The sequence below is a fragment of the Papaver somniferum genome, chromosome 1 (genome assembly GCF_003573695.1).
Source record: "Papaver somniferum cultivar HN1 chromosome 1, ASM357369v1, whole genome shotgun sequence".
Lineage (NCBI taxonomy): Eukaryota > Viridiplantae > Streptophyta > Magnoliopsida > Ranunculales > Papaveraceae > Papaver > Papaver somniferum.
The window spans coordinates 65,493,380-65,517,290 of record NC_039358.1 but is presented as its reverse complement, the minus strand read 5'-3'; the positions used below and the strand labels follow the sequence as shown (position 1 = coordinate 65,517,290).

Genomic DNA, 23,911 nt, shown 5'->3' with positions numbered 1-23,911 from the left:
TTTCTTGATATTTTTTGGGGTTTCTTCGTAATTGTGTTTAGATATATCAAATGATACTCTGGTTTTTGAATTGGGTTGTATTTTCTTGTTTTTAATTTGATTTTTCTTAATTAGGGTTTTTTTGTATGATTCCTGCAATAGGTTCAGCTGAAGCAGAAATTCATGGAACTATTGCAATCAACTCCTTCAGTAAGTTTACATGGATGAAACTGATTGTTTATATTCATATATAGTTTTAAGCCTAGAATTTCGTATTTGATCCAGAATGTGTTTTTTTCTTGAATATCATAGTTATAATTTTGTTCTATAGAGCTTGATATTGTGATTAGGTTAGAGTTAGTGGGTGTTGTTGGTGGTGACTGAGTGGGGCTGGTAGTGAATGAGTATTTTAAAATTAGAGAAATATGAAGAAGGTTTTCCAAGGGTTGTTTGTGAGGAGGAATATGAAGTTTAAGATCGATTTTTGTTGGGTTTTTTTATAATGAGAACTGTAATCCTTACAGTGTAAAGACGAGTGTAACTTTGTGTTTGACTTTTGATTCACTAATCGGGTTATTGTCAAATCAGTTGCTACGTGCTTCTGCGTTTGTATCTCTTCTTATTATTACTTTGATGGTCGATGGATGTTAGAATAGTTAACTATCATCTTGTTGGATGGATACAAATTGGGACTGCTATAAATGGCTTGGCCTTTTCATTTTTACAGTATGAATAAGTGTGAACTCTTACCACTTAGCACACGTGGATGCACCGTGGCTTCGCCTTCACGTTTTGTTCAGATTTTCTTTTTGTTGGTTATTGTATTAACTATTAAGATATCGAAGTAGTGGTTTTTTAGCTCATTAGCACACCAGCATGCACCATATTTATGTTTTCAGTGTCCTAAAATAACTCTGAGTTCTCTAATTTGCTATTTTCTATATGCAGGCTTCTATTTTTTGAATCCGACGCTACTGTGGAAGACCCAAGTTGGGTCGATGATGAAGACATCTCTGTGCGATTAACCAATGATATGAATAGTTGTAAGTCCTGCAATATCTTTTGGTAGATTTATAATCTTGTAGATTTATGATCATATATCATTCAGAATGTTGATTGATTGGGTTTATCTCTCAACCTTTCTCAGGTTATTATTACTATGATCTTGTTTTTGGGGTTTCCATCTTTCCCTTTTGTTTTTATAAAACTGAGTCGATGCTTACTTGCATGGTGTCTCCGTTTGTTTTGGATGACTGTTGTTTGTTCAAGTGATCATTTTTTTTTTTGCTTTCGGTAATAATTAAAACAAACATGTTATCTGTCTCTCAATTTTACAATGATAATGGTGTTTTTTTTGAGTTTCACACTACTCACTTTTTTGTAAAGGACAAGCTCACGGAAACAATGCTGCTGCGCGGGCTGAATAGTAATGGACTATACATATTTGAAGGCTTGGACAAACTAGACAAATCAGAACTGCCACAGGCTCATGTTGCATTCTCCTTGCCGGTTTGGCATCAATGTATGGGTCATCCTATGCTCCGTACCGTCTCTAGCATTTGCACTAGGTTTTCTTTACCAGTTTCTAATAAACAGTTTGATTTTTGCAACTCCTGTCATGTTAGCAAAAGCAAAAAACTGTCTTTTTCTCTTAGCAGTACAAGTTATCAAAAACCTTTAAGTTTAATAGTTTCTGATATTTGGGTATCTCCTATACTATCAAGATCTGGTTTCCGTTATTACATGTTAATCATGGATGTTTATTCACATTTTACATGGGTGTTTCCACTAGTTCAACGTTCTAAGGCTTTACAAACTTTTATCCACTTCCGCAAGCAAATTAAAAATCTGACAGACCATAGAATTAAAGTTTTTCAATCTGACAATGCGTTGGAATACAAAAAATTCACAGCGTATCTAAATGATTCTGGCATTCAGCACAGATTCTCATGTCCTCATACATCACCACAAAATGGCATTGCAGAGAGACGCATTCGCCATGTAACAGAATCTGGGTTAGCACTCTTGTTTCAGGCGCATATGCCTTACTCCTTTTGGGATGATGCTTTTACCACAGCATGTTACTTAATTAATCGTCTTCCAAAATCATCTACAGAAAACAAAACTCCGTTAGAGCTTCTTTTCTGCAAACCACCAGATTTCACTTTCCTTAGGGTTTTTGGCTGCCTTGCATATCCCTGTCTAAGGTCCTATAACTCCAATAAAATTCAGCCGAGATATTTACCGTGTGTCTTTATAGGGTATAGCAATGCTCATAAGGGATATATTTTTCTACATAGAGAAACTGGTAGAATCTATATAACTCGTCATGTACGTTTTGAAGAAAAGTCCTTTCCATTCATGCCACAGCAGCAGCAAGTTCCAATGAAATGTCCAGGTATGGTGCCATCTGATACTAGTGTTCTTCTATCTCCTCCTGTTCGGAATAGAATATTAATGTGTTCACAGCAAGCAAGTGCTCCTTCATCTCCAGCACTGTCAAGGACAAATTCTCTTCCTATTACTATGGAGTTTCCTGAAGTTTCAGCTCCATCACCAGCTCAGTCTCATCACCAGCAGTCTGCATCACTTGATAACTCAGTAGCGTCAGCAACTAGCTCAGCTCAACATGATCTGTCAGATACGCAGTCTTCTCAAGCAGCACCAGTCTCTCATCCTATGCAAACAAGATCTAAATCTGGCATTAGTAAACCTGTACAGAAACTGTGTTTATCTGCTACAAAACACCCTCTCCCAGACTCAGATTTTATGGAGCCTACTTGCTACTCAGAAGCATGCAAAAATCCTAAGTGGAGAACAACAATGGATGTTCAAATTAATGCCCTTATTCGAAACGACACCTATTCACTGGTTAAGTATGAGACAGGGATGAATGTTGTTGGCTCTAAATGAGTATTTTGTGTAAAACAAAAACCTGATGGAAGCATTGAACGTCGCAAAGCACGGCTGGTTGCAAAGGGGTTTAACCAATAGGAGGGTGTTAATTACGGGGAGACATTTAGTCCTGTCATAAAGCCTTGTACTATTAGGCTTGTCTTATCAATTGTTGTGATGAATAATTGGTCGTTGAAGCAATTAGATGTTGAGAATGCATTCCTCCATGGCAAACTGGAAGAAGATGTATACATGAAGCAACCAGCAAGTTATGTGGATCCTAATTATCCCAACCATGTGTGTAAATTGCACAATTACTTGTATGGACTCAAACAAGCTCCGCGTGCGTGGTTTTCAAGATTAAGTACCTACTTGCTTCAACTAGGTTTCAAAGGCTCAGTGGCAGATACTTCTTTGTTTGTTTTGAAAACTAAACAATCTATTACATATGTGCTTGTTTATGTTGACGACATTATTGTCACAGGGTCTAATTCAGATCACATAGCTCAGCTTATCAAAGATCTTGGCGCGGAATTTGCAATTAAGGATATGGGTGACTTGAACTTCTTCTTGGGTGTTGAAGTTATTCGGCATGGTGGTGAACTTGTTCTTACACAAAGGAAGTATGTCACTGATCTTCTGAAGAGAACTAAACTTGATGGAGTAAAACCAGTCTGCACTCCAATGGCGCCAAACATGAAGCTGCGACAACAAGGCAGTGACAGATTTACAGACCCTACTTTGTATCGCAGCGTGGTTGGGGCTCTACAATATCTGCACCTTACCATACCAGATATCTCAGTGGCTGTTAACAAGGTATGCCAGTATATGCATGACCCATATATCGAGCATTGGGAACTAGTTAAGCGTATCCTCCGATATCTTAAGAACACAGACGACTATGGTCTGCATATTAAATCATCACCAGATTTCACCCTTCATGCCTATTCTGATACGGACTGGGCTGGATGTTTAGATGACCGCCGATATACGAGTGGTTACTGTGTATTCTTTGGAGGCAATTTGATTTCATGGAGTGCCAGAAAGCAAAAAACGGTTTCCAAGTCCAGCACAGAAGCTGAATATAGAGGCATTGCTATTGCGACTTCAGAATTGATGTGGATACAATCATTGCTTCTTGAACTGGGTATATCAATTTCAGCATCGGTGTTGTGGTGTGATAACTTAGGAGCCACGTATCTTACTGCTAATCCAGTGTTCCATGCGCGTATGAAACATATAAAAATTGGTTACCATTTTGTCAGGGAAAGGGTGGCTAGTAAAAAATTACAGGTACAGTTCATCAGTTCCAGAGATCAACTAGCTGACATATTTACTAAAGGTCTGGCTTCACCAAGATTTCAGATACTACGGTCCAAGTTGTACATTCGTAAACTGCAGTACAACTTGAGGGGAGGTGTTAGCACAACTGGCAGTCTCGCTGAAGAGTCTCAGCAGCAACAGTCAGATGAAGAATAATTCTGTTGTTGAAGCAACCTTGTATTTCGTTCTTTAAGTTACCTTTAAACTCGTTCATTATTTGTTAGCTTTTATTTAGCATCTGTAACAACTTATGAGTATAAATAAGAGATACAAATCACCACATATTTTGTGTGGAAGACATTCACCAAAAATATCAAGTTCTAACTCCTACAATATCTTTTGGTAGATCTATAGTCTTGGATTTGTGATTTTAACATATGTTTTGGTAAATTAGAGCTTTGGGGTGTAACTCCGGTGGAAACTACAGATATGTTTGGAACAATTTTGGGCTTTAAAATGATTGACAATGTCATTCTTATTGGAGTTGAGGAGCTCATCCAAAAATGTAAGTAGCAATCATTAAAACATTTTATTAGATTTCATCTTGTTTAAAACATAATCCTGTTCTTATACTTTTATAATAGGGAACAACGTTGTTATTGGTGTAGCTGCAAGTTGGGAGGGCACCCACAGAATTTTTAAATTTTTTGAATCTGAAAATAAGAGAAAAAATCCGCAATAGAATATGATGTCTTGGGTTTGAAGTATATTAAGAGCCTTAAACTAAGTAGGATTCAACATATAAGATATTCTTATCTTGTATACCCATATACAAGATAAGAATCATTAAAAAATTAATTTTCTATAATGATTTCATAATGTTTTATTGGAACTGGTGTAATCAGCATAAATTAAACCAAATTGTTTTATTTCTATTACTGTCCTTGAGGGTTTATTGGAAAATGGATTTAAACTCTTTTATCACCGAGGACCCAGGATGTTCTAGTTAAAAAAAACTCTAGCTGGTCATTAATAAGTCGTGTTCCCACATTTTAGGTCTGATGGACAACTAAATTTTAGCTGATAATCCTCAACTATATGAACTTTTAATCATCTGCTAGTTTTCTTCTTTTCGTCCTTTATGTTTTTTTCTCTCGAATGATTTCCCTCGTCCAAATCCATTAGTGATAAGCATATTAGTGTTTGGAAAATTACAGTAAAATAAGGAAAATCTAAATACCAAAAATCCATCAAAATTTTTAAAAGCATAATCCATAGCTCCCTGATTCTTGGTTGATCATGCATGTCATTAAATTGAAATAAACTTCCGATGGTGATGAATTGATGATTAAAGGCATCTGATGAATTTATTTGATTAAACAAAAATCAAAATTTATACAGAAGATAGGAGAAGAATTTCAAAATCAATGAAGTGCACCGGTGTTAGTGCCAGTCCTAACGAATGACTCTATTGTGACCCCTTTGCCTGAACTTGAAAATATTGCTGAAATCGATGGAAAATTTAGGTTTCGTGGTTGTGATTTCCTTGTTGTCCCACAATTTTCTACCGCTTTGGTGATTACTTGAATTGTCTTCGGGTCATAACCAATTGAACATAAGAAATTCACGTCATCTACATTGGTGATATCGTACACGGGTCCATTGCAAGATTAAGATTAACATCCACAGAGATGATTCTTACCAATGAAGCTCCGCAGGAATATTATTTGTGATTCGTGAAGAAAGGTGGTCTCCACAAAGATGATTAATGCTGCAAGTACAAGGGTAGTAAAGAAATAAATATTTTATGATTATAATGTTTTTATTTTACCGAAATTTTTATAAAACCAACATAAAGGTTATAAAATCAACAGAAAAAAATACAGCTCATTAATGCTTATCTTATATACCGATATATAAAATAAGAAGACCCCAAGATATAACAGTGTTAATAGGTGATGATTCTCTTAAACTATATCGGCTGGAAATGGACAAATAATAATGTTATCCAAGATTGCAGGTCTTTACTAGAAAGTTTTACAAGTTGGAAATGCACTTTTGTGCACAGAGAATCCAATGAAGTAGCTAATAATTTAGCTAAGAGAGTTAGGAATCTTAGAACAGATGAATATTGGAGCTCAGTTTTTCCAATCTGGTTGAAACCTCTTATAAGAGATGAATTTAATGTAAACATTTTCTACATTATTAATGAAGTATTTCTTTCTTATTAAGAAAAAATAACCATGATAATAACCAACTTGGTACGGTACGGGCATTGTGCTCCGCAATCATATAGGTATTTGTGAGGGAATCAAGGCACAACATTCAAATGGAATTTTAAGTCCAGAGGTTGGGGAATGTATGACTATATATACGTGAAGCTTTACCATAGGCTAAGGAATTAAAGCTACCCAAGATTCATAGTGAAGCTCATGTTAAACCGGTCGTTCAATCAATAATGGAGGACAGAAACAACCTAAAAGAGATCAAGCATTCAAGTTTTAATCATTGTTATTTTTGCTTTGTGAGACTAGATGACAATCAGGTTGTTGATAGTGATGTTTTTTCTTTGTGAGACTAGATGACAATCATCAACCTGATAGTGATGCAAAATCTGTTAGAGAAACAGCATCACCTGCGGTCTGTCGTAGTAAGCGAAGCTGCTACACTTCCCCCATTTTTTTCTCCCATCCCTTCCCCCATTAGATGGCAACGATCTTAGCCCTTGATTTTTTGGATTGGAGTTGATAGGGGCCCTAATGGGGAAGGGGGTGGGGAAAAGGAGTGGGGGAAGACTAGCATTTTCGCGTAGTAACTATTCTGCTCATATCTGTAGTCTTCTAGCAAGAGATACGAGCATTTCAATGATAATAAAATTCCTTCTTTTATCAAAAAAGAGGAAAAGAGGAAAGGGGTCGAGTCACTAGAGCACGAGAGATCAAGAACAAGATTCGGTGAAGTTCAAGCTAGAGAGCACTAAATTATCATCATCAAGAACAAGATTCGGTGAAGTTCAAGCTAGAGAGCACTAAATTATCATCAGCAAGAAAGAAATTAACATGGGGGATGGCCATTGTACCAGCAGCTATCCTGGTCCTCTTAAGAGACCGGCCATTTATTCTTTCTTGATTTTGGTGTAGAAAAACCAAGTAAGCATCTAATGTAATCTTTGCAAGCTGAAGAAACTAAAAGAAAATATCTGCCAGAAAGCAAAGACTCAAGATACAGAGAAAGTATGCGGGCAGTCACGAAGCCAGATATTTTTTCAAGTGGGGGAAAATTCATATGGTAAAAATCTGTATATATTAGCTGGTATGCGGCCGAAGGCCGCCCGATTTTTTTGTTGCGTTTTTATTGACTTTTTACAAATTATAAAATATTTTAGTTAAATGAGATATAATAATTTAGATCGTTTTTTTGTTTTTACGTCGTACATTTGATGTATTTTTATTGATTTTACATGAGTTCTATAATTTTGACCCGTTAAAAATAAAATTTCAATTTTATAAAGCATATTTACTCCCACAAAACATGTAAATTACAAAAATTATAAGCCTAAATTTATGGGATTTCAGAATCAAGTGGGGTCGGCGGACCCCATTTGTCCCTACATCCCTCCGTCCCTGTATGCTGGCTAAGCTTCCCATAACATAATCCAGTACCTAGTTAGCAATTCGGGGTACAGGTAGTGGTTCGGGATGGTATACGTACAGAAATTATACGAATTCGGATAGGTTGGATTCGGTCAAAAATTCGGTCAACGGTTCGTTGTTCGGACAGTAGTTCGAAATGGCATAGGTGCGTGCATATTCGTTTTATAAATGTGAGTTCGGCACTTAAAATTCGGCTTACATATATGATAAATTGATAAGTATTATGACCCTATTACGAGACTAATTTTATTTGTATTTAATTAAGATGGAACGAAACACTTTAGCATGATTACTTAACAAGAAGTAAACAATTTAATCGTATAAATGCATTAAAAAACTAGTTTATAGACTTTTAAACAAAAATGAACACATAAACACTGGTTAAACAACTACCAATAGAAAATTTTAATGGAATAATTGTATTTAAATATAAAGTATATACACACGTCAAACAAAGTTCTAGTTCGGAAACACCATTCGGATTCGGTCAGTTCGGATACGTTCGCAAATCATTCGTGAGGCCCATATAATCCGGGAACTAGGTTCGAAGTTCAAATAGTTCGGAAATATCATTCGGATTCGGTCAATTCGATACGTTCGCGAATCATTCGGGAATGATTCGGAATTACTAACTAGGATCCAGTACAAGTATATTACACACAACTGCAATTTTTAATCTGGAGCAGGAGAACAAAAGATAAGTAGCCAAAATTCGACTACAAAATTCTTTTTTCTTGACTACAACGTTCAGCTTCACAAGTGATGTCGAAAACTTATGCAGCCTGGTGCTCCAGCTCAGCCTTCCTCCGCTTCAAGACCCTGATGGCGATCTCCGCTCTAGCAGCATGTTCCTTCAACAGGAAAAACTCCTGACGAACATCTTTAGCCATCTGCCACATTCAAAACTATTGAATTAGCTCAATCACTACCCTGAATCTCAATTATCTCCAACGTAAAATCACATTTTAACCAAAACAGACAGGTCCAAAACCCCCTGTCTAGGAAACAAATTTGCAAAAACAGAATAAAAAATCGTTGGACAAACCTTGATCTTTGCCAACATGACCTTGAACCTGTCAAAGTCATTCAAGGATGCTCTTTTCTTCTGAACAATAAACTTTCTACCCCAAGAGCTGCTTTCCCATTTCTTCTTAACATCTATACAACATTTAAACAAACAGTAGGATTAGTGATAAGTCAGATGCAGTGAACATGGTTATCAATTTCTATGAACACTAGGAGGAATAAAGCTGGCAACTTGCCTGCAACCTCCATGGAGCGAATCAAAACCTTCTTTTTGGGGGTTCTACCAATGTCAATCTTGATGTCTGTTAACGAGAGCCTTTTGAAGCTCATTTGGCTTCTAACCATATCAGGAGCATCAACAAGTGCCTGTTCTATTCAGGAAAAGTAATAATCAAAACATCAGGAATCCAGTGTTTCCAGATCCATCAGGAGCATTCAAGAGTTTTTTTTTAATGTAATAAGATGATACAGTAAAACCCATCGCAAACCCTTCTACCGGAAAGAATATAACCACAAACGGAGATATGAAAAAATTGCGTAGCTCAGATTACACATTCATAGAGCAAAAACAACAAATCGATCTGAAATAAAAAGCTTACCCTGTTTTGGTCGATGACATCAACAATGACTACAAGTTTACCATAATTTTCTCCGTAGTTAACGAGAGCACTCTCCCGATCTCAACATAACGCTTGAAAGGCTACGAAATCAGAAAAGATAACACCACACATACTTTTAAACCCTAGTTTGAAAAATTGAACTATGAGATCACCCAAATCAAACATAAAAAAATAGAACTAAGAAATCACAGAAATCAATCCCTGAAATAATGAATTATCAGATCAGAGAATAAGGGGAACTAGATAAAAAAGTTTACCATTTTGAGATTTCTGGCGGTGGGAACCAAGGAAGGAGGAGGCCTCTGAGTTTGTTCGGATCATGGATTAGGGGTTTGTTCTCACATTTTATTTATGAATGTACGTGCAATCCGCACGGGTCATTCATGGCAGGCCGGGCATTATCCTTACTTTGGAAAGCCCTGGCGTTAGTTAGTTACTTTGGTGGCCCTGTCGGCCTTTTGCTTTTGTAAATTGGTTCAAATCCTTGTAAATTTTTGAGGTTGCTGATAAAAATTTTGACCTAGCTAAAAAATAAAAATTGACCTAGCTAAAAAATAAAAATAAAGAGTAGATTCTGTTCATGCCTGCCTACCAAAATCCCAAATCAAAGAGTATATAGGCTAACATGGAAGAATAAGAAAAACTTGTACAAGTATGTAACTCCTTCACAGCAAACTCTACTCTTCCAAACCTACCTTCAAACTCTCCAAGTTTTTGAGTGTAGATGTGTTGCCTTTGCCACGAACGGCAATGGCATAACTCTCATCAACACTTTGATTACTCAACAGTCCCTCATCAAACACACCATACATATCCATCAGTTCTTTTACCGTTATGTAACGGCGTTCAACCTCCCCAAGAGCATACTCTTCATGTCTCTTCTTTTTCTTTCCCACTTGTGCTTTTGGTGTTGCAGGTGTTTTCAGACTTATCATGCAAATCTTTGTTTTTCCTGCAGTATGAAAATCATTTAAACAAGCTCTCCAACACCCTTTCCAAACTTCTCGACGACTTTGTCAACTGTATTACATCTTTTTTGCGTCTCTACCTCCAAATCTGCATACATTCTTCCAGTTCCTAAGGTTTCAAACCTTTCGACTTTATATGCACCAGATTTGGTTCCAACCCACATGCTTGGAACAATTTCTCCATTTTTCCCCTTATCAAACCCAGCGCAACATCATGCAATTTTCTGAATCCAATATTTTTTTGTTTATCTCTGGGACAAATCTCATCAAAATAAAGTTTGACCCATCCAGCACACTCTTGCATAGTCGCTCTTACATGTCTTTTCCTATTCCTTTGCTCTTTCAAAATCTTTTTCATCTCTTTGATAATATCTGCACAAATATTCCCATCACCAGCTGCACCGAAAACATAATCTCCGTCTTCCACAAGCTTAAAGTCTTGGTCTAGATCACTCACTGCAATATAAATCTGTACATTAAGGATTCGATACACCTAAATATAATTATACTAATTCAACTTAAAATATATAGTTACTTACAGATTTCGTTGTACTACCAAGCTAGGAATATTGACCCATGACAGTTGTACCATGCCCTTTCAGTTCCTAATAAAAGTTAAAGCAGTTCTCATTAGCCAAAATAGTTCTTCCTGCATCAAGCAAGTGATCGACATAATATTGGTAATAAAGGGTAGGGTTGTGAAATTTAGAGAAATACACACCTCTGGCATTGAAATGGGTGGACCACTGACGGAAGAATCTGAGTTGCTGTACTTTGTGGGGATCCATTGTGTTGCATGGAAGGGTGAGTATGGATCATCTGACTCTGGTGCACATTGGACTGTTGGAGACAATAAAGATTTTGGATTCGGCTTCTGTAGACCACATGTGAAAAGTAAGATGAGTCTCAAAGGCAAGATGTGCCCAATTTACAAATAAGATGAGTAAGTGGAATGCTACATTGATAACATGCATCCCTCCTAAGTAATTGCATCAAAACTAAGTGAGATGCACCCCAACTACATTTAATACCATCTAATCAAAAGGACAAAATGCATTTTGTTTATTTTGTTAATTTGTTTTCTGGTGACGCCGCATGTTCGTCATCACAGATGACCAACAAGTTAATTGCACGTTTGAACAAAATAAACCAGGAAGTCAAAAGCAAACCTCTGCTTGTTTATCTTCTGATATTTTATCATTATCAAGCTGGCCTGTTGAATCTTTTGGAGTGCCCTGCGTGGACAATGAGAGAGCTGCAAGCAGGAGCAGGAGGTATTCGGTAAGAATATATATGAAGAAATGGGAATCAGTTGACAAAGTCCAATGACAAAGCAGGAGCAGGAGCTGGTCTGTTCCACTAAATGGTAATCAGATCCATTGCCCTGCGTGGACAATGAACTGCAAATAATGCAGCCCAGGAGGTTTTGTGTAGGTATCAAGGTGCACTACACAACATGAGCTGATCATGTCCATTATAGAAATGACATGTCAAATAGATCAAGTAGGGGAAACTAATTAAAGAATCACACGCAGTTACTGGGTATAACAAATGGTCCAACATAGTAAGCCGGGCACCTTTATAAAAGAATCTGTAGCATAATGTAATAACTTACCAGGTGCCACTCCTCCCACTGATATTCCACTGTATGAACTAGAAAGATGGGCATCCACTGCTGCAAGTTTCTGTTTCTATTTAAGAGTTAGACGAAAATATAAGTTAATGCAAGACATACTCCGACCAATAAAACAGAAAAGTACTAAGAATTTATATAGAACAAATGACCCTAACTCCTGTCAGGAGGCTTTTCGAGCAAGGAAACAAAACTAGAGATGGCAATGTACAAATCACTGGCCTCTGGTTTATATTTGCAATGGACTTGCACCTTATGATCAAATGCATCAGCAGATTAATTTTGACTCAAATGAGAGACACAGACCAGTGGGAGACAAATGGTACTCTGAATTGGACTTTTGAGTCAAATTCGTTAGCAATTCAACTTTAAGACATATGAGAGACCGATAAGCGACCACATAAATGTAACAAACAAGCAAATATATTGGTGGCAAAGGGCAGAAATCTGAAGTTTAAAGATAAAAACCAAAATAAGATCAGGAGCAGCATCAATAGAAAAATAAATTTAAAAGAACCAAAGCTGAGAGTAAAATGCAGAACAAACAAGAAGTAACCCGTACCTCCATTTTAAGAGGTGTTACGAGAGAAGCCTGTTCTTGGTCCCGTCGTTTATCTGGAAAAAAAAAGAGAGCAAATAGTCATATTGAATTACATACCGGTTTCTTAGTCTTTTTCTCGACTACGATTTTTTATTTTTTTAAAAAAACTAAAATGGAACTTTAGAAATTAACCTGCAACAAGATTCAGACTCGCAAAACTCCCCGAAGAAGAAAATCCGGATGAAGACATAGAACCTGCTTTTCTTCCACCGGTACTTCCAGAAATTGTTCTTGACAATGATCTAAGTTGATCTAAGCTTATCACCCCTGATTTTCTTCTACACCTCATTTTTGTTAAACCCTAAGAATTAAGCTTTGTACTCTAGAATTCTCATATCTCTTGAAAAAAAAGAAAAGAAAAAGCTACCAGAGTAAGTACGGATACACTGTTACTCTGCAAAGTTTTTAGAGTTTAAAGGTCACACTTTATTGTATAATTACGAAAGGGGCACATTAGTAGAGACTGTTCTGTTCTCCCTCTTCGCTTCTTTGAGGTAGTTGTATGGGCTTATTAGAAAAAGCAAGGGAACCTAGAAAAAATAAAAAAGAAGGATTTTGAGGCACACCAAAATCTTCCGAGAGAGTGACAAAATAAGGGATAAGCAAATAAATTGAACTTACAACCTAGAGTCATCTCATTTCTTCTACAGTCAGCACATAAGGAAGGGATAAGCCAATCTAGTAGAACAGACCACATTATATGGCTAGTGTTTTTCTTAGCCCATTGGGCAAGTTCACAAGCTGCATTATTTGCAGTTCGATTAACATATTCAAAGAAGAGAAATTGAAATTTCGAAATTAGGTTCTAATTCCTTCGAATGGAAATGGGTTCTCTGGTCACTCAAAAACTGCTTCGTCTTGATTGTTTCAATGATGACAGTTGCGTCACTCTCAATAACATTTTCACATCCTTTCTCTTCCATGTTATCTTCAAAGCGTCTCTAATCGATCGTGTTTCAGCTTCCTATGCTGAAAAACATCCAAGGTGAGTAAAATTCTAGTATGTGGTAAACTCACCGCCCCTTTTCAACCGTATTAGTTCTAAATAATATGATTGATTGTTAATATTAATGATTTATTAAGCTTATTAAGTATTACTGGTAAAGTAATAGATAAGTTATATTTGTGAGGGATTGTTTTGAGAGGAGAAGTAGAAAAAAGAGCTTGGTTACTGAGATTTTTATGATTTTGGTGATTGGAAGTGACAATAATGTGTAGTTCAAATAATGAAGGAGAATCTTCATCTCGTAAATCCAAGAAGATATACATCAACTACAACGAAGATCCGGGTTGGCTTATTTTTTGGATAATGAGAATGATTTTACTCAAACTCTGCCTCAAGCTCAAGCTCAAGATGATGATTTTTTATGAGCCAAATCCAGAAGATGAATACATTAATGAGGAACCTTATGCTAATAATACACATGCATACTTGTAGACTATGTTTAGTCTCCTTTTTTAGGTTGAATTCTTTAAAATATTGTACATGGAAAAAGATAAAATGTCGTTAGCACGTGTGCCACCGATTAATATCCTTAGCAAATTGAAAGCGGGTTGTAATAATAACAAGTCGGCTATGCATCTACAACGCCAGAAGTACTTTGATAAGGAAATATTTGCAAGGTAGGATGGTGATGCAACAATTGATGTGGTTGGCGGTGAAGCACAACTACATGATCTAAAAGAGATTGGATGAGTTCGGACAAATCTCACACCTTCTTGGTGACCCGAATTGCGTTCAATTGGCTATATGCTTTACACAAGTTCTTATAATGGATTGCACGTACAAGACCAACAAATATGAGATGTCGTTGTAGAACATACTTGGGCGCACATCAATCAAGGCACCATTTACCGTGGCCTTTTATTTTTTGAAAGACAAGACGGGAAAAAAAAATATGTGGGGGTTACAACAATGTAAGTTAATTTTCCATGAGGATGTTTTTCCGAAGGTGATGGTAACCGACTAAGATCAAGTATTGTGTATGCTATTAGTAAGGTATTTCTGGACGCCCAAAATTTTATTTGTGCATATATGGAATAAAATTAGGAAAAAAATGCCAACCACTAATTCAACTGCTTAAGTTGAAAGACCAAAAGAATATTTTAAAACTACCGGATGAAGAACGAGAAAACAAAAATGAGGAATTTATGAAGGATTATGATGAGAATTAAAGGTTGTGGGCTTCTTTCTTCCTCGAATGGGATTATATGACATGGTCAATCACTGAAGATACATTTTTTGTGGACTAAAGATGAGACGGAAAAGAAATGGATATATAGAAGCGTGGATCAGCATGTGCAAGCCAAAATCGCAAGGGGGTCTAGGTATTAATCAAAAACTCCTAGTAAATTCAACATAGCTATCTTAACGAAGTTGGCTAGTCGGCTAATGGCAGAAAAAAATCAACTACGGGTGAAATTTCTTGAAGCAAAATATTATTATAAATCCAACCCAATGAAATCAACGAGAAACTATGAACTCTCCTGGATTTGGACAAGTACACCAAAGGGCCTAAGTATTATTAAGGATGATTATGTTTGAAAAGTGAAAAATGGAGCTTACACAAAGATATGAGAAGACAATTGGATACCCAATTCAGATAAACCACAAAGGTCGAGCAATAAAGAAGAACCGTTGCCGGAAAAAGTCCAAGAACTAATAAATTCTGAAGGATATTGGGACAATGAAAAATTGGATGATCTTTTTTCTCCCGAAATAAAAGAAAAAATTCTAGTTATATCCCCAAATAAAGGAGAATCAGATAAAATTAGATAGAAACATCATCAGTCAGGAACTTTTTCGGCAAAAACATTTACAATTTCATCATAAACCAGAGTCAGGCAAATGAAAATAACAGTGATTTCCCTTGGAAAAAATATGGGAAATGCAAGTAATTCCAAGAAATAGACTATTTGTTTGGAAATTATACCATAAGGTTTTTCCTACGACAAGTAGACTAATAGCACATAATCCGGATATTTCACCAGAGTGCCCAATATGCAAGTAGACTAACAACACATAATCCGTAAATTTCAGCAGAGTGTCCAATGTGCAATATGCAAGCTACGGAAATGAAACAACGTCTCTTCAGAACTTATCCTTTCGCAAGATTGATATGGTTTGGTTGTTCGTTGGACGCAGTAAACTCCCAGATTTGCACATATTCGATTAACAACTGGATTGGAAAATGGATCTCATATTTAATTTTTTCGCAATTTAGTGATATAATTGCAACAATACTATGGCTCATTTGGAAACATAGGCGTGAGGTTGAAAACATCAATCCAAGTTCAACAGGGATTAATTGAACAAATTAAGAAATTTACTATTTCTTCGGATATTAGAGATTAGGTTACAACACATTGCATCCAGAAAGTAAAGAGTACAAAACCTTCATGGTCCAACATAAAGGAGGATTGGACAATATTCATAGACGCTTCATATAAAAATGAAAATTTATCAATGGGATATGCTTATATTATGTACTATGTGAAACAAGAAGCCTTTATGCACCTTTCGGCGGGATCGAAATGGGCATCTTCAGCCATTCATGCAGAAGCAAAAGCTCTTCTAAAGGCTGTAAAATGGTTAGAAGAAAACTTATTGTCTAGCGTTTCCATTGTAACATACTTAAACTCCTAGCGGAATTGTTAGAGCACTGCTCGGTCGAACTCGCAAGCGTTGCTATCTCAAGCTTGTTTGTCAAGTTTAGTTGCCAAAACTATAATTCTTGACTTCTAGTCTACTTATATCTAAGTCCCGGAATAGGATAGTAAGTGTAGTTGAGCTCTAGACTCCACGGCGTTCATCATGCAAAGGCGAATAACTACTCAATGAACTGGTGGAACTTCATCGACAAAAAGGAATGTGGAGACTTGAACTTATCTATCACTCAAAAGTCTATTTATTCTATCTCTTATCTTGAGACAAAAGTCGAAGTGCTATATAGACTTCGATTATACACATTTGTTATTTCGAGCCGAGTTTATCTCGCTTATCTACATCTCGAAATATGTGTTGGTAAGATTTCTCTTTGGCCAAGTTCATCTTTACTCGTGACGAAAGTCATGTTGATTATTTCAATAACTTGAAGATCGCTTTGATGAGAAATAGTTTGTGAATAACAACTATATAACATCCTCTAAAAAAATTTCAATGATTGAAATGAGAGTTTAGAATATATAACCATGATTGGATATAAACATTGTATGTGAACTCATACTTGTGTAAGTCCAAAATCCTTGAACCAAAGTATGCGTACTTTACTGGTTTAGGATCTCCGGAGCTAAGTCCGCGTACATGTACGCATACTGTCGGAAGTTCACATCCAGTGAATTTCTACTGGAGTTTGTGAACTAAAAACAAGCTCAATCATGTACTTAAGTATGCGCACCGGTATGCTTACTTAAGTGGGTTATTTTCTAAAAATGATTATTCGTGAACTAAGACATTTATAAATTAAGGAATGCAATCTTTACAAACCGTGGCTATAATGTTCATGTATCGATTCGAATGAATCAAACCCGTTTTTGCTTCGATTGTGTCTTGTATGCTTCTATGAGATCTAAGTAATTGAACAACTCTCTAACTAGTTGTTAGAGCATTGCTCGGTCGAACTCGCATGCGTTTCTATCTCAAGCATTTTTGTCAACGTTAATGATCAAAACTATAAGTCTTGATTTCTAGCCTATTTGTAGATGTCTCGGACTAGGACATAGATAGTGTAGTTGAGCTTAAATCTCTCGACGTTCATATTTTGAAGACGAAGAACTACTAAGGGGAACTTGTGTAACTTCTTCAGCAAAAGGTATATGGAGACTTGAACTTATCTATCACTTGGAAAGTCTATTTATACTATCTCCTATATTGAGACATAAGTCGTGTTACGATATAGTTTTCTCTATACACATCTGAGATTTCGAGCTGAGTATATCTCGCTTACATATTTCTCGAAATATGTGTTGGTAAGCTTTCTCTTCGACCAAGTTCATCTTATATCATGAGAAAATTGCCAAGTAACATCTTACATGGTTTGTGTGATTCAATCATTTTATGTAGGCTTGGAATGTTTCAACAATGATTATTTCAATATCTTGAAAATTGCTTTGATGCTAATAGTGTGTGGAAACGACTATTGTCATTATAGAAGAATGTTTTAATGATTGAAATAAAGAGTTGATGATGTAACCATCTTTGGATATAAGCATATATAATGTGTTCGCACATTAGTGTATAAGTTCATAAACCGGGAGCCAAGAGTATGCATATGTGTGTATACGAAATTGGTGAAGGAGACAGGTTAAGTATGCATACTCGTACGCATACTTGCGGAAGTTCTCGAACCGAGAATTTCTGCTGAGTTTGGTTTTGGCAAAACTCTTAACTAGTCACCTTAAATATGTGTACTCGTACGCATACTGGCGGAGGTTTTTGAACCGAAAATTTCTGCTGAGGTTGGAAACTTAAAAAACTCAAAACCGGTTGCTTAAGTACGCATACTTAAGCTGGTTACTTTGTCAAGTCGGTCAAGTTCATGGATTAAATATTTAAATCATAAGGAATGCAATCTTTGCAAACTGTGGCTATAGTGTTCATGATTGATTCAAGTGAATCAAACCGATTTGATTTCAATTGTGTTTTCTAAACAATTGAACAACTCTTAACTAGTTTCATTTGAGTCATTTGAACTAGTTATGGTTAAGATGAATAAGGTTGATATGAGAGTAATCATATGGCTAACCTCGGTTAACTATTTTTGAACCAACATGGTTTACACGTTTAGGCACGGCTACATAAACCTAAATGAGGATACATTTCATTTGTGTGTAACAAGCTAAGTTCGATCTAACGGTTGAAAGATATTAGCTTGGTTGAATCAGGTTTTTCATCTAACGGTGATTATTGAATGCTTTGTTACCAAGGTAACTAAGATTGCAAACGCTAATTTGAAAACTATATAAAGGAGAACTAGCAACTGGGAAACCTAATCCCATACCTCATGTGTGTTACTAGTTTCATAACTAGAATCGATTCTCCTTTAACCTTAGGTTTCTTCTTGAGACCCCGTAGGTTAACGACTTGAAGACTTCATTGGGATTATGAAGCCAGACCCAACTATTATCTTTGTAGTTGTGTGATCTGATCTTGATGTTTCTATCGTGTTGAGTGCAATTTAAATAATTGGTTCAAGATTTTATATCTCCAATAGGCAAGATAGAAAATTAATCACAAGCAAACTTCGTCTCATCGTTTGTGATTCCACAATAACTTGTTTCGCTACTCGATTAAGTTTATAGTGAGGTGATTGATAATACTAGGCCGTTCTTAGGAAATATAAGTCCGGTTTATCAATTGGTTCCTGTTCATCTTGATTTATCAAAATACGGAAAAAAAACTCTTGGTTATTTCTGTGGGAGACAGATTTATTCAATCATATAGACTTTTCTGTGTGAGACAGATTTATCTATCAAGTCTTCGACTTTGGGTCATAGCAACTCTTAGTTGTGGGTGAGGTCAGCTAAGGGAATCAAGTGGGTAGTATCCTGCTGGGATCAAAGACGTAAGGAGCACAATTGTACCTTGAATCAGTGTGATATTGATTAGGGTTCAACTATAGTCCAGTCCGAAGTTAATTGGTAGTAGGCTAGTGTCTGTAGCGGCTTAATACAGTGTGGTGTTCAATATGGACTAGGTCCCGGGATTTTTGTGCGTTTGCGGTTTCCTCGTTAACAAAATTCTGGTGTCTGTGTTATTTCTTTTCCGCATTATATTTTGTTATATAATTGAAATATCACAGGTTGTACGTTGAGATCAATCAATTAGAATATCCAACCTTTGGTTGTTGATTTACATTGATTGACACTTGAACACTGGTCTTTGGTACCTTTCAAGTAACTCCTCTTATATTCAATCAGGCTCGCAGATTTCTATTTGCTGATTGCGGATTGAATTATAAATATAATTGTTCCTCTTATATTCATCTTGTCCCAATGGACCAGTTCTTGATTATAAATATAATTGTTCCTCTACTTACAATGGCAAAAGGAACAAGGTCATATGGATGACTGATAACTTTGAAAATCCTGGAAGAAGTAAAAGATGTTGAAGAAAGAAAACTTCTTCAAAACCCTATCTTTCGCTCAACAATGATCTTGCCTCTGAAATAAGTGTCCCTGATTACATTCATATTAATAATCGTGTCTCGGAACCCAAGACCACTATCAACGGTCTCAAGCGCAAGATCAAGAAGGCAAGGAAAGCAGCTGATCCAGGTAACTCTTGTCATTCTCTTATTAATTCTAGTATAGGGGAGGAGAGTAAAAAAGAGTGTGTCAATACCTCTGATGAACTTCATGTTCATCAAAATACAACCTGACTATCCGTTTATGTGTATCCTCTTTATAAACCAATGAGAAGATACACATAACTCTCAATGAAGATCTTCTTCTGGACACATGGTTTATGTTGTATTGTGATGATAGTATTCCTTCTTCCTGTAGTTGCTTGAAACGGTTTTAATTCCTACTTAAGACACACTAGTTCTTCTTCCTAGAATGGCAATGTTGATGGTGGTTTTTAGTTTAGGGCTAAATTTTTTAAACCTTGCATTTAATGTGTCGTCACTCTGCAAAGAAACAGAGCCATGTAAAAGTGATGAGTGCTCAACCTCTCCACTAGTACATTTATTGAGAAATTCAATATATTCACATGAAATTTATCCAGAATGGTGCATGTAGCAACAATCCCAGATATTCTATAAATTTCGACACCTTTCCTGTATTATTCAGTCAATATAAGCTTCTTTTAATGCTTTATGTGTTATGTTCCCCGGCTGAACCCTTGTGTTCACTCGTAGCAGAGTAGCATGAATTTCCCAAAGTATCAAGGTTAAGGTCCTTGCATAAAAGTACTCCATCGGAAAGTATACTGCTCTCTGGCAATAAATTTAAATAACTCCGTGTCAACACACAGAATTCAATCAATTTTGTGATAATTCACAAGATTCAAATATCAACCTGATTAATTTGCAAAAATTAGGGTTTTGCACCCTGCGCAGTATATTAGACCTCGCCTGTCTAAACTAAGCCTAGGCGAACTAGGCAATTAACCCGACATGGATTAGTAGGTGCAAAATCCTATCCACAATCAGAAAACAAGGAATAAAAGGAGCCGCGTTATAGGAGCAGCAACAAAGGGAGGTGTGGCCATTCCATAGGCCAGCCGGCGTCATTTGCAAGTGGCCACACCCCATGCTGCTTGAACCGGCCCTTATTTCCCATCGACCAATCAGGTCGCTCTAAATCCGCCACACGCACACTAGAAGATGGCCACACCCATGATTGGCCGGCCCCTCTTTTTAATCGACCAATCAGGTCGCTCTAAACCTGCCACAGTATATAAATAGGCAAAGTTGCGCCAGATGGTCACAATACCAAATTGGCTTTCCTAAAGTCGCACCAAAACGCTAATTGGCATGCCAAACATGCCAAACGTGCCACTTTACCACAGAAGCATGCCGAACGTGGCGACGTACTATAAATAGCGCGCCAATGTGCTAACCCACTTCTTGTTCGTAGCCAAATGCCATAACATTTTCCGATTAGGGAATTCTAAACACGGCTCTTCCTTAGTGGCATTAGTCGAAACCATAATTTTCAGTCGTGGCCCAATTACGCTACTTTGGCCCTACAACATGCCACAAGCCATGTGGGACACGCCAAACCCTAAAAACGGCGCCATTCTATAATCACCCGTTGTCATCCTTGCGCCTGTGGTTATTCTCATATTATGGCCTGCCATAATTCCTTTAATGTGGTCATGGCACCAATTGCATAAAGCGCCACCTTGTCGCGGCCATGCGCTAATTAGGGTCTTGATATGCCAAACCCTAATTTAGCTAAAGTTGTTACGGCAACTAAGTCAAGTAATTATCCTAAGGCCTTAAGTTTGATATAGCAACAGGGCCAATGTTTCCAGAGCCATATTTGGGTCTAACACCAATATGCCAAAACAGCTGCCATGGCTACACCAGACCCCATTATGCCACGGCTATACCATGCGCTACTATGCCACTGACATGCCGTTATATGCCACTACACCATTGGCATGTGCCAATGACGCTACTGTGCTACCATCAGACACCAACAGAATGTGATCATAATCAATGGCCACCCTTTCGCATGAGTTACGATCTCAGCCGTCCAAATTCGTCACAGAATTGACAGGCATGTGGCAAGTTTTGGGTGACCAACTAAGACAAGCCAAATAGCATCACGTGCTATTCTCCAGTGGCAAGTGTCCTGACTTTGACTAGCCACACATAGCAACCTGCTACATGTTTTTCATGAAAACACTCGAGACATCAAACATGTCACAGACTGGGGGTTGCTCATCAGGGTATTGGACTGGCGGTTTACAACGTTCGGCGCTCAACACGCCCATTATAAGAAAGTGTCAGAAAGTAGGGAAGTTAGTGGCGGCAAGAAGTAGTGGGTGTAAACTAACCAGTTTCCTCCATAGTGGGAACGTGGTTTCTGACAGTTACACACAACCCCACTTCTCCATCACTCAATCACTCCTACTTTCTACGAGACCAGGGTGCATTCAATATGACTTGTATAAATAGGTTTCACCTATTTTCGACCAGACAACAAGTTTTGGTTAGAACAACAATACAGTATCCAGAAAATAAAAAAGAACTGATACTTACATTCCGTAAGCCAGTTCCACATTCTGATACAAGTCATAAAATAGCCACACCTTCAGAATTAACCATTCTAGTCTCAACACCTTCTTCGCTTCCCACCCTAAGACCAACCCTTCTCCTTCACTTTGTGACCGAAACAAGACTGAAACGGCCATTTCTTGGTTTAGGCCAGGATTGTACAGATTGATCTCTCAAATCTAAAGTACTCACGTGCAGTGCATTTTTTTAAGGTTTAGATTCGTTTCTCATCCAAAACCAGCAGAAATGGTTTTTACCCATAAACAGGCAGTCGTCACCTTGTATCAATGGTTCCTGTCATTCTCTCAACTTGCTTACTCCATCTGTTAATCGACCTCATCATGGGTTTTAACCATGTATTTATGCACACCGGGCCGTTACCAAACGTATACAAGAAACCCTGGTTTCTCTTGTGGAATCTTTTTCTTTAAATATGTATCAAGTTTATGATACACGTATACCGGTACGGTAACGCCAAGAGTCCTACTAGGTTTGGTTGAGCAAGTGCACGATGGAAGGAAGCAAAAAGGAAGACAACTTTGATGAGATGACCTTTGAACTTGATGATGATCCCATTCCCGTTATTTGCTATAAAGCAATTGATCATGAAAAAGATCTTCCAATCCAGATGTCTATTCAATTGGTTGGAAATCTTCTTCAAGACTTTGAGGTCGTGCGTGAACATCTCGAGATTGCATCAAAGGATCTAGTGTTTTTGAAGAATGAGCTAAAGAAAGCAACTGATGAACTCGCCTTGTCTGTTCCATGGTTTTGTTATCTACCTAGATGTACAATAACATGATTTGGATCATAAACACTGATAATATCTCAATTCTCACGAATCAAGTCTATTGGTTCCGAAGAACACAACCTAAAAATCGAATAAATGATTCAATTAATTATAATTAGCTTAAGAGATTCATTACAGACTCTTGGATTATATATCTAGGTCTACCATACATAAGATCCAACGACCACTGGCAACCCAGATGGTTACATCCTAAGCCACCCTTACAATTGATAAAGACAACCAAAATAAGCTAAGTACTACTATTATCTCTAATACTATATTTAATGACACTAAATGGGATATGGGCACCTCCTCTCCTAGCCAGGTACATGACAGGTTGCTGATCTCATCTGATTTTATTATCTAGTAAATCTTCTTTTTATGTTTTTAGAGGAACTAGGCTTTGGAATAGCCATTATTGTGAGTACACATAGCTATGTCCAACTTTTTATGTTTATTGTTTTTAGATTTATTTATATAAATTCTAAAGTATTTTTTGGAAGATGATTTTTTTTTGCAATTTTAATCTTTATGATTTTATATATTGCAAATTGTTATGGGATATGTTGTTTACGTCCGTGAACCTGTGATTGTCCCATACTTGTTCAAAAGTTATCTCTATTATGTCGATATGAATGTATTGATGGAAGATAGAATGAACTTTTGGCATTACAAAAGTTAAAGCCTTCTATGTCATATTTTGATGGAAGAAAGGATAAACCTTTTGTTTACAAGTGTAGATGGTGGATTTTCGA

At 36.9% G+C, this 23,911-nt stretch overlaps 1 protein-coding gene and 1 long non-coding RNA gene across 3 annotated transcripts; one reads left to right on the top strand and one right to left on the bottom strand.

Annotated features, from left to right (window-relative positions):
• The first annotated feature begins 4,501 nt into the window (after window positions 1-4,501).
• On the top strand, window positions 4,502-5,070 carry LOC113329921. Its single transcript, XR_003349998.1, has 2 exons — window positions 4,502-4,702; window positions 4,782-5,070. It is a non-coding gene; the product is annotated as an uncharacterized LOC113329921 (long non-coding RNA).
• Window positions 5,071-9,972: 4,902 nt separating this feature from the next.
• Window positions 9,973-13,020, bottom strand: LOC113329906. 2 transcript variants are annotated; one of them, XM_026576745.1, is made up of 7 exons: window positions 12,771-13,020; window positions 12,600-12,652; window positions 12,020-12,095; window positions 11,574-11,659; window positions 11,126-11,278; window positions 10,944-11,009; window positions 9,973-10,860 (listed from the first exon to the last, which is right to left on the bottom strand). In XM_026576745.1, the coding sequence occupies exons 1-6, from the start codon at window positions 12,925-12,927 to the stop codon at window positions 10,965-10,967; spliced, it is 570 nt and encodes a 189-aa protein (XP_026432530.1). In that variant the 5' UTR covers window positions 12,928-13,020; the 3' UTR covers window positions 9,973-10,860; window positions 10,944-10,964. The 2 variants fall into 2 exon arrangements, with proteins under 2 accessions (XP_026432530.1, XP_026432536.1); XM_026576751.1 differs by having other exon boundaries at window positions 12,020-12,089.
• Window positions 13,021-23,911: the final 10,891 nt, after the last annotated feature.